This window comes from Rhincodon typus, unplaced genomic scaffold, assembly GCF_021869965.1.
Source record: "Rhincodon typus isolate 14 unplaced genomic scaffold, sRhiTyp1.1 hic_rhity00002520, whole genome shotgun sequence".
Taxonomy (NCBI): Eukaryota; Metazoa; Chordata; class Chondrichthyes; order Orectolobiformes; family Rhincodontidae; genus Rhincodon; species Rhincodon typus.
This window is the reverse complement of record NW_025968158.1, coordinates 1-17,084: the sequence shown is the minus strand read 5'-3', so window position 1 is coordinate 17,084 and position 17,084 is coordinate 1. Positions and strand designations below refer to the sequence as shown.

The following is a 17,084-nucleotide window of genomic DNA, read 5'->3' as shown; positions in this document are numbered from 1 at the left end:
GGTCAGTGAAACTGTAAGGTCTTCTTCAGAGCACAAGTCAAAACTTACTGAGACCTTGTGCTGTCAAAAATCAGGAAACCTAATCTTGCCCTCCCCTTTTGGGCCCAAAAGAATGCACATTTGACACCAGTTTGGCACAGGAGTCACCCAAGGAAAAAACAGAATTAGGCATCAGTTTAGATTTGGACTCCACGTGAGGTGTTTTGTCATCTTATTACTCATGTTAGGCTTCAACTCTTCCAAGGTAGCCACAAGGCAATGAAGCTATCTGTGCATAACTAGGAACTTGGTTCATGAATGCCAGGGTATGTCCACATGCTGATGGCCCTGATTACCCTTCACTGTATGTCTGGGGGCTTACCATCCTCTGAGTTCCTCAGAAGCTTTAGATTGGTGTCATAAATGATCTGGTTTCTATGTGTTTCCATGAGGAGATATAGCTGAATACTTGCCAATGGAAAGGCTGTGTACTGACAGAGAGGAACATACACATTTGGTTCACTTTTTCAAATAGCAGCTAGCCAACAGAAATCGACAATAAATCCAGCACACAAAAAGCAGGAAGCATGATATTTCTCTTCATCCAATTCTGGACACAGCACATCGACGTGGAGCAATGTGTTCAGTTTGGGGTGCAACAGCTAAGGAAAAATATAATGACCTTGGTGGGAGTTCAGTGGGAATTTACAAGGATTTACTAGAATGATAGATAAACTCAAAGGGTTAAATTATTTCTAGGGTCTTTTTTTTATAAGCGATTACATAAGCTAGTGTTTCATTCCCTGAAATTTAGAAGATGCTGGGGAGATTTGATCAAAATTTTCAAGATATTAAGGGGAAGTGATATGCAGAAACAATGTACTGGTTGGAGAATCTAAGACATGGGGAATAGCTAAAAAGTTAAAGCCAGGTCACTTAACAGTGAGGTTACATGAAAAATGCAATTGATGTGAGATCAACTGTAAATTTTAAAACAAAGTTTGATACATTACAATAGTTAAAAGTAATAAAGGTCATGGAGTAAAGGCAAACCCAGGTCACTGTCAACTATAAACAATGGAACAGGCCTAAGGGCTAACTGGTCCTATCTTCCTACAGTCGGAAGAATTTATTTACATGAAGGGATCAGTGAATGGAGGAGAATTCCAGGTATAATATTATTGAACGATCACATCACAGAAAGAAGCCATTCCATCTGCTATGTCTGTGTTGGCCCTCTGCAAAAGCAATTCACTTTGTGTTTTCTGAAGAAGGGTCTAGGCCCGAAACGTCAGCTTTCCTGCTCCTCTGATGCTGCTTGGCCTGCTGTGTTCATCCAGCTCTACACCTTGTTATCTCACTTTCTGTGAACTCCTGTTGCCATTTTAGTGGCAACAAAATTCCTGAAGCCATTCATAAGCCAGTTCAAATGATGTGATTCCTCTAAATGAATAAGCAATAATAGGCCAAATGCAATATATTGTATTATGACATGTGATACTTCACTGCACTCTGACCTCGGCTTTTTTTTTTATTTGCCCTATATCAGCCTGCCGTCCAAAATTAATGCAGACATAGGGAATGCTGAAAAAACTCTTCAGGTCAGCATTTTGGAGAGAGGAACAGAGTTAGCATTTCGAGTTTGGTAAAGTTTCTTCTAATTAAGATTTCCAGCATCTGCAGTATTTTGCCTTTATTAGATATGTCTAAAATGAATGCTTTGGAATATTTAGACATCCTTTTCTTTAATATATAAAAAAAGTGATCCAAACTGGGATTAGATTTTGTACAAGCGGGAGATTCAGATAGACTGTGAGCTGGGCTCCGGGGCTCCCTCTGTCGGTGACCAGGACAAGTCAGAGCAGAGTCTGGTCGGAAATCCCCGCTGGAAAGTCCCGACGTGGTTTCCCTTTTCATCTTGTTCAGTTTCTGTCTTCTGACTTTCGCCAAGGGAGGGGAGATAGAGAGAGAGAAAAAGTGTCTGCAAACCGAACTCATTGTAATGCGAGTGTAGTCCAGAGCCTGCAGCAGCTTTGCAGTTTAAGACGAGAGAAGAAGGGGATTCCGCACACTTCAAACAAGGCCAGAGCGAGACGGGTTTGAAAACCCATTTAACAGGTACATGTTGTTTCTGACTTGCAAGTAGCAGGTGTTTTTTGCGTGCTCTGTTTGCAGCATGCTTGATTTTTGTTTAAACTCTAAATGTGAGTTGCCTAATTGCTTCATTCATCAGGAGCTGGCTGTTTTTGAGTGTAACAAACATTAATGTGAACTCACTGACTTTGTCCATTTCCTTCAGGGGCTGCTGTGGAAGATGGCAGCTGAAGGCAGTTTGTTGCCTCAGTTTCTCTTCGCCAGTAACTTGACGAAGACGGTGAGGCTCAGGGAGAGGATCGCCAATGACCTAGTCAGACCGGACTGCACCAATGGTTTGATTCACCATTTCAGGAGCCTTCACAGGTACACGGTGGAGCTATTCCGACTGAGTCATTTCAACCTTCGTTTCAGGACTAAAATCCAAGACGCTCTGTTTGACAAGGCCCAAGAGGCTGCCCTTCAGCAAAACAGGAACCTTAACTGGTGCAGAGAGGTCAAGAAACTTGTGCCTTTGAAGACAAACGGTAAGATTTACAACTCATTTTTCTACAATTTTGAAAGTGGTGTCATGTCTTTAATCTACACTGCTCGTAAAAGAACTAGCACTTTAGAGGGAGGATGTATATTGATTGCCCAGAGGATTAATGGTTGGAAGATTATGTGCTTTCTAATACTTAATTTCAGCCCTTCACATCAACAAAATATCTGGATGCAGAATAAGGATTTAATCAGCTCTCATTGTCCATGGAATATAGGATTGAAAAAGATAGTCACATACTACTAAATCATTAAAATGTAACATCAGTTTAGTGGATATCATACTGCGTCTATGCACAATGTTTATGTATCTATATTTGATGCTTAAATTAATTGAAGTTGTAGTAGAGGCTGTTTCAACATAATGGAGTTAGCTGAATGACAAACAATTAATTGATGTTTAATTTTTCATTCAAAGTCAAATATTTAATTCTTCCAAATAAGCAAATTTTCTGTGTAAGTAATATTTTAATATCCAAACAAAAGAACAGGTAGATTACTTCAGGAGCCAAGTACTGAATGATCTATTCATCTTAGTACAGTGGTCCTCCATTGTAATCTGGTTTGATTAGATTTGATTTAAAATGAAACCTTTATTTGTATATAATTGTAAATTTCATTGCTTTACTTTGTACGTAGTATTTCAAGATTATATATATTTAATGTATGTATTTTGCATTGAATGTGTGCAAATAAAATGTTTAGGATTTTTTGCAAAGGTGTTTCAGCTGGTGTCAGCTGTTAAATAGTTGTACATTCACCCATAAAGATTTGAAATTTGGGCAGTTTCTCAGGTATGAAAGCTTGCAGAAATTGTACAAGGTATTTCACAATATTACGGTAAAAATCACTACAGCAGCTGAATCCTAAATGTATTGTTCCTTAACTGTGGACAGATAATAGTGCTTCATACTGCTCATGAACAATACATTTTTTGAAAGCAATTTGAAATAATTCTGAAACTTTCTAGAGCTCTCTCATGCAGTTTCATTTTCAGTTTAAGAAGTAAAAGATTGAAAGATTCATTAAGAAAGTCTAAGCATTGAAGCCAAAAAATCCTTCATGAACATTTATAGATACGTGTCTCCACTGTGGGGAACAATATTAATTGTGAATTCATGTTTGTTTTTTCCGTGAGTTATTTGCCAATAGAGAATGTACAGACTACATTCAGAAATTTAGGTATTTTCAGTGATTCAGTGCTGACGTGTCTGGGGATGTGAAAATATTGTAAATGGGGAAGAGTGTAGGTGTCTGTTAAAATTAAAACTTCCCCTAAAAGTCCCAACAGCAATTGGTTGAATCAAATTTTACTTGTGTAATGTATAAACATTCCAAGTACCTAACTCCCCAACCACACCCACTTGGAAATTCCACTTCACAAAATAGGGCTCAGACAGCTACACGTTACAAAAGAGAAATGGCGACTGACTGACTGACTGTATGCTGTGTTAGTCAAATTGCTACTCATTTGGAAATTCCATAGATTGTGCAGGGAATTTTGTATGGCCCATTCTTAAAGTCTGAACATTGAACTCTGTGCATTCCGTGATGATTAATTTTAGTGCCCTTTTTAATGTGTACCATGCCTTAAATAGGTTAGATCTGGTTATAACACCCGCCTCAGTTTTATTTTCCCTTTCTTTTTCTTCCCCCATTTTCAGCTCCGCCCCACAAAAAAATTACAAATGAATCAAATAAGAAACTGATATGTAATTATTGCCATTATGGGTGTCGATTTTGCATGTAAGCTATGTGCAGACCTGAACTATAAATTTCTGTTGCAAATTGGTCCACGTGTTACTCATTCTTGCACCATATTCAGTTTGGCTGCTATAACATGTATTATGAGGACAATCTAAAAATCATCAAATAATAGTAAAATACTGTGGATTCTGGTATTCTGAAACAAACCTGGAAAACACTGGAGAAACTCAGCAGGTCTAGAAGGATTTGTGTAGAGGAAAATAGCGTTAATGTTTTGCGTATAAAATGACCCTTCTTAAAATCAGTGTGTAGCAATGTAAATACTTTGGAAAACATTTGATCAAGGATACAAATGTTACTATAATTTTATTTTTTAATTCTTGTGGTAAACAATAAGCTTTATTCTTTTATGAGGATAATTTCAATAAATTCATGAACTTAAGCTTCATGCTTTTAAACTCCTGTATTGAAATTTGAAAATGTAATGCTAACCTTGGAATATTCACTAAATCTGGGCAGTATAAAACACCATTCTATTTCAGATGAACTCCACTCTTTATAATTTTATTCATTTTTTTAACCAATTCATTTTGGACAAACTTCCCTTGTCTACCATGAGAAAACAAAATACTGCTTGAAGCCTGAAATAAAAGCAGTAAATGCTGGAAATACTTGGGTCACGCAGTAACAATGGAGAGAGAAACCAAGTTAACAACTCAAGTTTACATCAAAACAGAAATAGGAGGAATTGCCGGTGCTGGAGAATCTGAGGTAACAAGGTGTAAAGCTGGATGAACACAGCAGGCCAAGCAGCATCAGAGGAGCAGGAATGCTGACATTTCAGGTCTGATTTCTGAAGAAGGGTCCAGACCCGAAATGTAAGCTTTCTTGCTCCTCTGATGCTGCTTGGCCTGCTGTGTTCATCCAGCTCTACACCTTGTTATCTTACATCAAAACAGTTCTGGCGAAATTTAAGGATCTGATTATATGGGACAAAATGTTCCAGGTCCCAGAGTGGGATCAGGAAAATAGTGGGGAACCACATTGGGAATGCTTCCTGATACATTCCCACCGAGAGACAAATTTTTGCAGGGTGGAAAGGAATTGCTGCTCACTGTAATGCCCATCAGCTTAATGTAAACTGCTTTCATGAGGCATTCCAGAGACATTGGAGCTGAAGGCTCCATCCCTCAAAGAAGTGGCCTCTGAAAACAAAAGCTCCTAGCAAGTGCAGGCGACGATTCCAATTTGGTCTTGATGTCAGGACCCCAGTGGTGTGGGGAGAATCCTACCTGTTAACTCTGTTTCTCTCTTTCTCTCTACACAGATTATGTATATTTGCTGTGTACTTCCAGTATTTTCTATTCTGTATGGTGTTTTCGAAGTCATCTTTCCAAAAGAAGGGATTGTTGTTGATTATGGCTGTTTTCTAAAAAAAAAAAAAGGGCTATCTGTGGGAATTAAGAGGCTATTTGAATGTTTGGCCATGTCAGGAGGGATCTCAAAATGTACTTCTGTATTACTTTTGAAACACAATCACTGTTGTTTAGTAAGCAAAGCTTCTAATTTGCATACCAGTTACCACAGAAATGTTGACCAGAACGTTGCGATAACCCCCTGCTTCTCTTCAAATTATACATTGGAACTTTTTAAGTATTACTTCTGAAAGCACCTTTAAATATGCAACATACTTTCAATACCTGTATTAGGTTTATTAGAAAATCTGAAGAAGGGTCTGGGCCCGAAGCGTCAGCCTTCCTGCTCCTCTGATGTTGCTTGGCCTGCTGTGTTCATCCAGCTCTACACCTTGTTCTCTCAGATTCTCCAGCATCTGCAAGCTGTGTTTTGGCCAGTTTCGTCTTGCAGTAGCTTTTGTTCTGGTTCATGTTGTTTTCGTACCTTCACACTTTGGAAAGCAGTGTGATGTTGTGAAATGAATCATAACTGGTCGTGCATGTGAACATTTCTGCCATGACAATAAATATCTTTATATTAGCTCGTAGAATGCTTGGTGACAGGCAGCATTTTATGAATACCTACAGCCTTAATGATGTTTAATTTGCAAAACAAAGTGAAAGACTTTTGAGGAATCGAGAATAAGCCTTACATCACACAGTAGCCAATGGATCTCCTCCTTTTTTGGCTGGGTGTGGCACTAAAGAATATGGGAAGGTGCCCAGGCTTTCTTTTTTCCAAAGTGTTGATGTTATGACACACCTCTGATGAGGTGGGACCTTTAACTAATGCTTGCTGGCTCAGAGATAGGGGCACTCCACTGCACCCTGATAACCCTCCCCTGTACCTCAGACACTTTTTTTTTTCCTTATTTGTTCACAGGATGTGGGTATCACTGGCAAGGCCAGTATTTATTGCTCATCCATAATTGTCCTGAGAGCAATTAAGAGTCAACCACATTGCTGTTGGTCTGGAGTCACATGCAAACCAGACCAGGTAAGGATGGCAGATTTCCTTCCTAGACGGATATGAGTGGGGTTTTGCTGACAATTGACAATGGTTTCATCATGGTCATCATTAGACTCTTAATTCCAGATTGTTAATTAAATCCGCCATCTGCATTGTGGGATTTGAATCCAGATCCCCATATCATTATCGGAGTCTCTGGATTAATAGTCGAACAATTATACCGCTAGGCCATTGCCTCCTCTATCCCTGTACCTCAGTCTTCAACAAGACAGTGCCCATCATGTGTAAGGCCTTGATATAAGGCCTTGTACATAAACTGTTGCCTTTAACTCATATTGTGTTTTTAGCAAGAAGGTGTAAATTGTATTTGTATAGTTAATGTTTTGCATTAATCCACATTGTTTATGAAAAATCATTTAATGTTATGCTTTTCAACTCTGCATATGGGCCTTAGTTGCTTTCTTTACTGTTTGCAGTTCAACTCCAATCATTTCACCAGTTCTAGTGTGAGATAATATTCCTGTCATTCTGCCTAAAGCATCAAAGGTTTGGCTCATTAATGGAATGAATAACAAACCTGAAGTGTGCCTCAAATTTCAAGCAGACCAAAGGGCAGTGAGATTTGGTGGGATCCCAGTTGCTTTACTTTCAAAATATGGATTTGTCATTTCCCTTTCAAGCACCAAAATGAATGGCCTGCAGCTTGCAAGCACTGCAATTATTACTGGGTTACTAGTGTCTGACTGATAAGGTAGTGAGTGAGTTCTTGGAAATAGCTCCATTTTAAGTGATACTTATATTCTATGAACAAATGTTGTTGTGTTCTCCAATGAATTCTGGGAAATTACTTACAGTTTATATGTCATATTGTTACAGCAATGAAGCATATTTTGAGTTGGTGCATTGGTGAACTAAAAATTTTCTGGGCTTGTTAACACAATCAACAGCGGACTAGTTTTGAATGGTTTCTCTGACATAAATAAAGTTTTCGTCCTGAACCTAGAGGCCATACAATTTTTTTTAAAAATATTTATAATCAACCAACATATTAACTCGGAGACAAACTATGACATTTTTTTAACCTAAAGGATACTGCTTTCTATTCTGAATGCAAAACTTCGATTAATTTTGTTTCTTTCCCCTATCTATTTCTCTCAGGTGATGGAAACTGTTTGTTGCATGCCACATCCCAATTTATGTGGGGAGTTCAGGACATTGACCCTATCCTTCGGAGAACACTATGGGAAGCTCTAAAAGAAACGGACACCAGAAACTTCAAATTACGGTGGCAGATTGAATGTATCCGATCACAAGAATTTGAAGCCACAGGCCTCCAGTATGACACCAAGGTGAATAAGGAATTTTCAGTGTTTACTACAAAATCATCTAGCTCAGTGATAACAAGGTGTAGAGCTGGATGAACACAGCAGGCCAAGCAGCATCAGAGGAGCAGGAAGGCTGACATTTCGGGCCTAGACCCTTCTTCAGAAAAATCTAGCTCAGTCATAATTTGTTTGGTGGTAATCCTTTGGAAAAAAGTTTAATTTAATTACACTGAGCACTGATTTTGGTGAAGAGACTGTATTTAAATTTTATGTGGTGATTTTGCTTTGTGTAATGTATTTGTTATTTCTGACAACAACCCATTTTTTTCTGCAGAACTGGGATGAAGAATGGGAGAAAGTGGTGAAAATGTCATCTGTAGGTTCACATCTAGGCCAGCCTGGACTACCTTTCGATTCACTAGAGGAAATCCACATCTTTGTTCTTGCCAATATCCTTAAAAGACCAATCATTGTTATTGCTGGTGAGTGTTTGACAAAGTACTGGATTGGGGGCATGCGTGGAAAGTATAAAAGGAAGCTAATTCTTCACTGGTTATTAATCTTCTTTTCATACATGGAGGATATAATTGAGTGGAGACTTGTGTGGATGATTGTATTTACACAGCAGTCTGTTTTTCACTTTCATCAGAGTAAATGGAAGTCTGGAAGAGGTGTGAAGTGCAAACACTTTCTATTAAATGGTATTTAGGCATATACTTATTGTTTACCTTGGCAATAGATCTAGGAATTTCATGTTTCTGTTGCAATTTAAAACAAATTCATTTATTGGACTTTACATAGTTTTTTTTTAAAGTCCTTTATACATCGGTGGCAGTGGTCTCCTTTAGAAAATTGATTGTCAGCTCCTCTGGTAATAATCCTACAGTTAGCCAAGTGGAGACCGGGTTCAACGTCACCCAGAATACCAGTTATTGGTTAGTATTAGGTTGAGAAGGGTGTATTTTGTGATCAGATGAGGACAAGATTGGGATTGATGTGAAATTCTGTATGATAAGTAACTCATGAAAGAAGTGGGCAAGCCACTGAAGGGCTGCTGATCCCATGAAATCTTGTATCAGGAGGACTGCTTGCCTCCAGGAAAGAAAAAGTGAGAGTAACAGTAATAGTGGTTAATGAATCCTGGCTTGTGTTCAGGATTAATTCATACTGTAGTGTCTGTAAATTCATTCCACCGTCATCTATTCTAATGTGAATTGCAACATAACTGGTCAATAAGGTTAGAAGTTGATGTTTTGAACAGAAATGTAATCTGTGTTGTATCCGAACTAACACACATTTGCAGAGGTGGTTGGGGGTTTGTTATGTGTATTTTACCTTTTAGAAATTTCAATTAAAATCTCACTTTCAAAGCACAAAATGTTTTCTACAGAGTGAAATGCTTCTTTTAGAATGTTGTTTTTAACAAGCAGTAATTCCTTTCAACAGACAGGGTGCTGAGAAGCTTTAGTACCAACACAAGCTTGGCTCCCTTGCATTTTGGAGGAATTTACCTGCCACTGCATTGGCCACCACAAGAATGCTATAAATATCCCATCGTATTGGGCTATGACATGCAACATTTTTCTCCGCTTGTTACCATCGATGACAGAAGTCCAGGTATCTAAACGTTATTTCTCTTAAATCAATCTAAATTTTCACTTCTTAATTCACTCACGAGATGTGAGCATTCCTGGCTGGGCCAGTATTTACTCCCTTTGGATACAAAGTGTTTGCTGGGCCATTTCAGAGTCAACTACATTGTTGAGAGTCTGGAGTCATATGCAGATCAGAGCAGATGAGAACAAAAGTTTCTTCCCCTAAAAGACATTGGTGAACGAACAACAATTGACAATGATTTCATGGCCATTGTTCAACTTTTCATTCCAGATTTTTGTTTATTGAATTCAAGTGCCATCATCTGCCGTGTTGGGATTTAAACCCAGGACCCTAGGACATCACCTGGGTCTCTGGATTGCTAGCCTAGTGACAACACCACTCTGCCATTGCTGCATCCTTTGTTAGGGCCTTGTTTAGCAAATTGTCCATGTCTTATTATTTGTAGTCACATGTAAAAAGTTTTAAGATCTGGAAATGGTGGGAAGTTAAACATAGAAAGTGTTGGAATTATACACCAACCCATGAGTTTATCAGGCCAAACTTTATTCTCTTGTTGGTACAGCCCCATTTTGGTCTTTTGATCTTCTCTCCCATCTTTTTAGGTCTCACCCTCTCCCCAGTGTTTGCCCTCTGTGAAGGAGAAAGGAGCAAGCAGTAGGTTATGACCATTAGCTAGGGCTAGTGTGAATAGCAGGAAGGGAGAATATTTGTAGAAGGTAACTGTGAGGTACAAGTAGAAGAGAACAGTAAAATCATGGTGACTAGTGGCTGTTGAGATGATAGTGATGTGAAGTGCATGGAGATTGGGGAAGGGGAATGGTGCAGAGAGAGAGAGACAGACAGACAGACAGAGAAACCAGTGGAGCTGCAAGGTGTGTTGACCAGAAGAATGCTGTGCAGGAAAATGTTATGATAGTCTACATGTGGGTGATGGCAGCTGAATGTGTGTAACTGAGCTTACCCCAAATTTCTGACCCCAACCAGGAACCTGACAGATTTCAGGACTAAGATGTCTATCACCTGACTCCATCATTTTAAAACCAAAGTTATGTATAGAATTTCATGACTGTAAGACAGATAATGGTAATCCAGAGATTTCTTTTTTGGGATTCTTACAAAGAGTTTTGCTATTTCCTGTTTTTTAAAGTAACTTCTTCCTTGCTAACAGCATTGCAGAGTAAGCAATTGATACTTAGCTGATCCATCCTGTATTATTTAAATCCATTATTGTGGCTAATCCATTACTCATTTGTTGCTTCCACAGAGAGTATAATTCTGAGCTGTAGTTTCCACAAGTTTGCACACAACGTGAATCTTTGTTCCACAGGAAGGTGCTGAGAACAATTGTTTAATGTCAACTGTTCTGCTCAAACAGAAATTCGTGCTGTTCCATTGGTCCACAATGAAAGAAGACGATTTGAAGAGTTCACAGTGCACTTTCTAATACCAAAAGAGGAGGAAAATAAAGCCAAACTGCTGGAGGAGTACTTCAATCTTATTGAAATACCAGTCCAGGGTCTGGAGTTTGGTACCACTCATTTAATTAAAGCTGCGAGGTAAAGTAGCTCACTTATTGATTAGTTGCACCCTGTTTTCTGTCAGTACCATTTGTTGGTTAGAAACATACTTCATTTTTGCATGTGACTGCATTGTGTAAAGCAAAACTGCACATCTGCCTACCACTTCCAGTCAGGCAATAATACAAATGAAACATCTAGGGGTGTCTTAAATCACTGCTATGGTGTCTAATACAATGGTTAATTTCTTGTCATTAATGCACAGCTACTTCCATCTTATGAGTTAAATCTAACTATCAAAAATAAAATTTCTCTTGAAACTCTTCACTCAGACTTAAATGTTGTGCATCAGGCTCTTGAATAATGCTGTGTACATTGTTCAGTGTTGTAGAGCAAACGTCAGTTGAATATTGAAGCTTTTTCCATCACTGCTTCACTAAAGAAATGTTTGTTTTGCCAATTTTTGGTGGAAGATCAGCAGATTTACAGGAGTTAATGGCATGTTACTCTAGGAACACAACTGTTGTTTCCCATTATGTCCAGCTGGCTCCGTGTTGGAGACACGAAGAAATTCATTTCTGTAATATAGTTGGGTTTTTTTTTTAAATGAAGTTTACAAGGCATGGATTTTAAACCTGCATTAATTTTGTGGTTTCAGGTTGGATGAAGGCAACCTTCCAGAAGACTTGAATTTAGTGGAAGATTACTACCAGCTGGTGAATCATGAATACAAGAGATGGCAGCAGAATCCAACTGAGAGCAATAGGCCTGCTCGTAACCAGATCCGAATGAATAATGCTGCATATCTTGGGTCTCTCATTGAAGAAAAATGTGCCACATACGGATGCCTTTTCTACTGTTCTGTAGAGACAAAGCCGTATTGCCATGAGTGTTTTGAGCAGGCAAAGAGCATGAAGATGGACGGCAACATGAAAAATCGTGAGCAGCAGCAGAAAAAGAAAGGGTGCTGCCCTCCTCGGACTGAGCTGGTTATCACTGCAACCACACCTACAGAACCAGAACGATCATCTCGACCACGTTCAGCACCGCCAACAGCTCCTAGTCTTTCTCTCTTCAGTGAAACAAATGCCATGAAATGCAAGGTTCCCAATTGCCCTTTCACATTAAATGTGCAGCACAATGGACTATGCGAGCGATGCTTTAAGACCAGGAGAGCTGTGCCAGGCAACACAACTGATAATAGAACTGCTGAGGTGAGAATGCCTTGTCACAGAGAGTCCAGCTCAGAGAGAGTGGGTTCAACCTGGGAGAATACAAGGACTAAACAAGGTGCTGGTAACCTGTTGAATCAGGAGCACAGTCAGTGTGACAGATGTCACCAGGACACTCTGCAAACAATTAACGGATTGTGTAATATGTGCTTGTTGAGGACATTTCAAGGAAATACTTCATCTTCCCATGAGGACTCTAGCTCTTTCCGTTCGGGCCATGAGAGGTCACATTCAGATCCAAGCCAGATTATAAGGAATATGGGTCACCTCTCAACGCCTGATCAATATCAAACCTCTCATGTATGGACTTCTACCGCTGGGCCACATGTTCCTCAAAGCACCCAGAAGGGCCGAGCCACCTACATCCCTGAGGAACTGAAGGAAGGTTTCCAACCATGTAAGAACTCTGGGTGCCACTATTTTGGAACAAAAGAGCATGAGGGTTATTGCACCATCTGCTTTATTGAATATAGAAGAAACCTTGGTAAGTTGTGTACTCTATTCAGGCAAAGTGATTCATGCCCTTTCTGCAAGAATGCATTTGTTGACAACGTCACAAGCTGACTGAAAACTATTGATTATCTTGACCAGTTCAGTTCTGTGATGGCTCTGTGAAAAATCTTCTCTCTAGTTTGAAAATTAGTCATTGCCATTATTGTCATGGCTTTTAAAATAAAGTGTTTTATTTTAAGTAAACTCCATTCCAATTAGGCTGCCTGAAAGAGCTGGGCCCAGGTAAAATGTCTACCTTCAGCTGTACTTTTCTGCCATTTGCCACAGTGACTCAGTGGTTGGCACTACTGCTTCACAACACCACAGACCAGGTTCGATTCCATCCTCTGGCGTCTATGTGGAGTTTGCACACAATCTCCCTCTGTCTGCCCGAGTTTGCTCTGGATGATGCAGTTTTCTCCCACAGTCCAAAAATGTGCAGGTTAGGTGGATTGGCCATGCTAAATTGCCCATAGTGTCCAGGGATTTGCGGGCTGGGTGGCTTAGCCATGGGAAATGCAGGGTTATGGAGATAGGGTAGGGGGATGTGGGTCTGGGTGGGATGCTGTTTGGAGGGTTAGTGTGACTCGATGGGCTGAATGGCCTGCTCCCACATCGTAGGGATCCAATGATTCTATGCCAGATCTTTCTACAGATTTCATAGCCGCAATTTTGATTTCTCCTGAAATTTTTAGTTCATTCAAATATCTTCAGAACAAGCTCCAAAAATACGCAAAAACCCCTCACTTTTTGATTCCTGAATATGAATGTAATTTTTATGTTCAATGAGTCTATCTGATGTCAGTAACACATGGATGTAAGTAGTAATAAATGTCACAGACTCCAATAATCTTGTTACAGAAAAATCTTGAACGTTTTCATGGTAAAGAAATCTTTAATGTTAGTCATTTTGTTTTTGTATTTTTCTCTGTGTGTGAGAGGGTGGGGCTTGGGGTTGGGAGGAGGGTGAGGGATGGTGGTGTGTGAGGCGGAAAGAGAGGGCTGAGAGCACCATTTTCTGCTTTTTGGTTCAGTGTGCTTCAAGCTAAAGGCACTTTATCAGATTTTGGTTTTAAGAAGTGTACTTCAATGTGAAAGAAAAAAGTCTATGATAATTATGCAGGGATTAATTGTATTATATTTGATTATGTGTAACCCTCTATCATCCAGTGAAAGATGTAGATCCGTGGGTATCAGTTCTGCTAGTGTATACTACAAAATGTTGTTTTAAACACATTTCAGAAAAAAGACAAAACAAAAATGAGTGATGGGTGACAGTCTGGGGGTCATCATTATTCAGAATTGATATGATTCTAATTTTTTCCATAATCAAATATTGTTGTACAGCGCAGCATTTCTTGTGGCTTCTTTTTTAAAAACAGGAGTTGAAACTGCATTTAATCATTTTCCCTTTTGCTTTTCAAAGATGAAACTGTTAATCAGAACAGAATACAAAGGAACGTGCAACCTTCTCACCGGCCACCTCCAGCTGATCACCGATTCCAGAACATGGCTAGTTGTCGGGGTCAAGACTGCAACACATTTGGAAATAGTCATTTTGAAGGATATTGCCAAAAATGCTTCATAGATACGCAGTATCAGAGATACAATGAAGCTACGGGATCTAGAGACCGTTCCAGCTCTGTGAGTAGCTTGTGATGTATACAATTCGAAACAATTTTAAACAACACTTTAATAAACATATACCCTCCTAACTCTCATAATTGTGCTCTTCTGTATATTTTCTCTGTGTTGCTCATAAGGTCTTCCCACAAAATCCCTCCCAGCCAAAAGAAAACAAATAGAAAATCTACTGTCTCAATGTTAGCATAGCTATTGGCCCACCAGTTGCATAGCTGAATATATAACTTGCTGTTTGGGAAACAGTGGCAATAGTCAACTTCTAATCAGCTTTCACAACACAGAATTTGTTAACACCTAAGAATTTGGTGACTATCAAGAGAGAATAATACTTCATACTTCTATGCTAGCTGTTCAATAAAGTTCAAAGAATGTGACCAAAGTTCTGAAGTTTTTTTTGAGTAGATTATAATCAATATGGTTTTACTTTGTAACATAATTATAGTAAAAAAAAAGCTGAAATATTAGCAAAAATGGATCAGAAAACTGAAGTGAAATGCTGTATGACTCTAAATGTTACTGTAATCACATTTATGACATTTCACTATTTCACTTTTCAGTTCTGAAATACTAGTCAGAACTTAGCTTTTGAGTTTCCTAGAAATAGAAGGATTTGGAAAGGCGACACATTCCGTAATTGAATCATCGCCACCATGTAAAGCCTTTGTATTATGTCCTCTGTGACGTCAATGCAAAAGTGTTATCACTTTTTAGGAAGCGAAAATGAATCCCTGTATACCTCATATCACAAAAAAGGGACAGACTGATTCTACTTGCTTGTGCTTTCAGCGCAAAGATTTGATGAGAGGCAGAGAAAATGTAGAAAATGAGTAAGGTTTGTTTGTGCACGTATTGCAGACTTCAAGGTGAAATGATTTGTTTCTTTAACTTGCACTTTTCGTAGAATGCATCACAACATCGACCTTCCGACCACAGTGAGTTGAGGAGCCAGAGGACTAAATGTGCAAGGAATTATTGTAACAACTATGTAACATCCACTGACAGTGAACTTTGTTTAGAATGTCGGCATAACAATCGTGGCACCATCCGGGATCCTCTCCTAAGTCACCCACCAAAGCAGCGTTGCCACGCTACCGGCTGTGACCATTTTGGCAATAATAAGTGCAACGGGTATTGCAATGAATGCTATGCTTTCATTACCACTTATGGAAGAAAATAGATTTCAGTGCAAATAGTAAATGTGGAGGATTTTTTTTTCTGCACAAGGATAAATTGTTTTTGGTACCACTCTGAAAGAGTGAGCGTTCTGTCTCAGATGGATATTCCAGTACAGAAAGGCTTTGTAGATATTTTCTATGTATTTGATTTGTAAATTTATTTATTACATTCGTAATTTGTTTTTATATTAATCTTTACTGTTTGGTAAACTGTAAAACAAGCTATAATTTCTCTGTATTTTGTGGTAACTGTAATACATGTCTTGAATATAACTCTAATAATTGTGTAAGGGAAAAATAACCCTAAAATAAATTATTTTCAAAATCTATATGTATAAGCAAATTTACTTTATAGTTTCAGTTGGTGTGTCTGTAATATAGATTTTCTTATACAAGAATAAGAGCTGATGTTACTACAGATGATCCCAAAAGGTTACAACACTTAAACTGCACCAATCTCTTTTCTCAGTTTATTTCCGTAGAGTGCCAATTTGAGTATGTCTATGGAAAGATTAAATCTTGTGGCCTAATTTTGAAAGTGTCATGATGAATTTGTATAAGAGGATTTCCTTATTTGTATTGTCTGAATATCTTGGCATAAGTTAGGCACAAAATCAGAAATGTACAGGTCTTGTAAAATAGGAAATGCTTGAATGTAGTTGCTTGTTCTTCAAGTACTAAAGTATAATGTTAACAGTCACTGGAAGAAAAATAATAGTGGAGGTTTAACTTGTTCAAAGTTTTGTATTAGCCATTTTATACCCATACTTCTATATTTTTACTTGATAGTATTCTGTTTGAGTAATTGGCATAAATGTATTTTAAAACATGCAGGGTTTATGAAGAGAAGTTTTATGGCCTGTTGAGTTAAGTGTGCCACAATATCTGTTGTCTCACATTTTCTGTGCCAAAATCTAGCCTGACTTTCAGGTCATAGCTTCTTAGTACTTTCTATCCCCATTAGATAGAAATATTTTTTGTTGAAAAAGTAAATTGCCGTTGTAGTTGTAACCCTGAAGAGCGCAAGACATTCAGTGAGGTGAGTCTCCAATTCCCACTTCTTGTTGTTCACTGTAGAGAACAGGAACTAGAGGAGAGGGGAGTTGGACCCCTGCTCCATTAGTGTATTTGCTGATACTTCAATTTTATCTCTGCTAATAGTCTTAACCCACTTTAAACAAGCATTTGATATCCAGGCTTGAATCCAAGCTAAACTATGATGCAAATAGCTTCTTTCTTCTTCCAACTCTCAATCCAGTTCTTATTGCATGATAGTTCACAGCACAATGATTCCCCCATAATTCAGCACTAAATTGACTATTTTGCTAAGAAATGAGA

The 17,084-nt window shown here is 38.6% G+C and overlaps 1 protein-coding gene across 1 annotated transcript; it reads left to right on the top strand.

The window, feature by feature from the left end:
- Positions 1-1,807: 1,807 nt before the first annotated feature.
- tnfaip3 (tumor necrosis factor, alpha-induced protein 3) lies at positions 1,808-17,084 on the top strand. The gene is made up of 9 exons (XM_020516323.2): positions 1,808-2,097; positions 2,279-2,600; positions 7,903-8,093; positions 8,404-8,551; positions 9,516-9,686; positions 11,062-11,242; positions 11,862-12,919; positions 14,354-14,571; positions 15,473-17,084. Exons 2-9 carry the CDS (start codon positions 2,294-2,296, stop codon positions 15,746-15,748), a joined length of 2,550 nt encoding a protein of 849 aa, XP_020371912.2. The 5' UTR covers positions 1,808-2,097; positions 2,279-2,293; the 3' UTR covers positions 15,749-17,084.

What these genes read in the sequence shown, in the direction of transcription:
- tnfaip3 (XM_020516323.2), top strand. Translation starts at nt 2,294, where the DNA reads ATGGCAGCTGAAGGCAGTTTGTTGCCTCAGTTTCTCTTCGCCAGTAAC. An exon ending in TGTGCCTTTGAAGACAAACG is followed by an intron (nt 2,601 to 7,902) that starts GTAAGATTTACA and finishes TATTTCTCTCAG; the next exon opens with GTGATGGAAACTGTTTGTTG. An exon ending in TGAATATAGAAGAAACCTTG is followed by an intron (nt 12,920 to 14,353) that starts GTAAGTTGTGTA and finishes TGCTTTTCAAAG; the next exon opens with ATGAAACTGTTAATCAGAAC.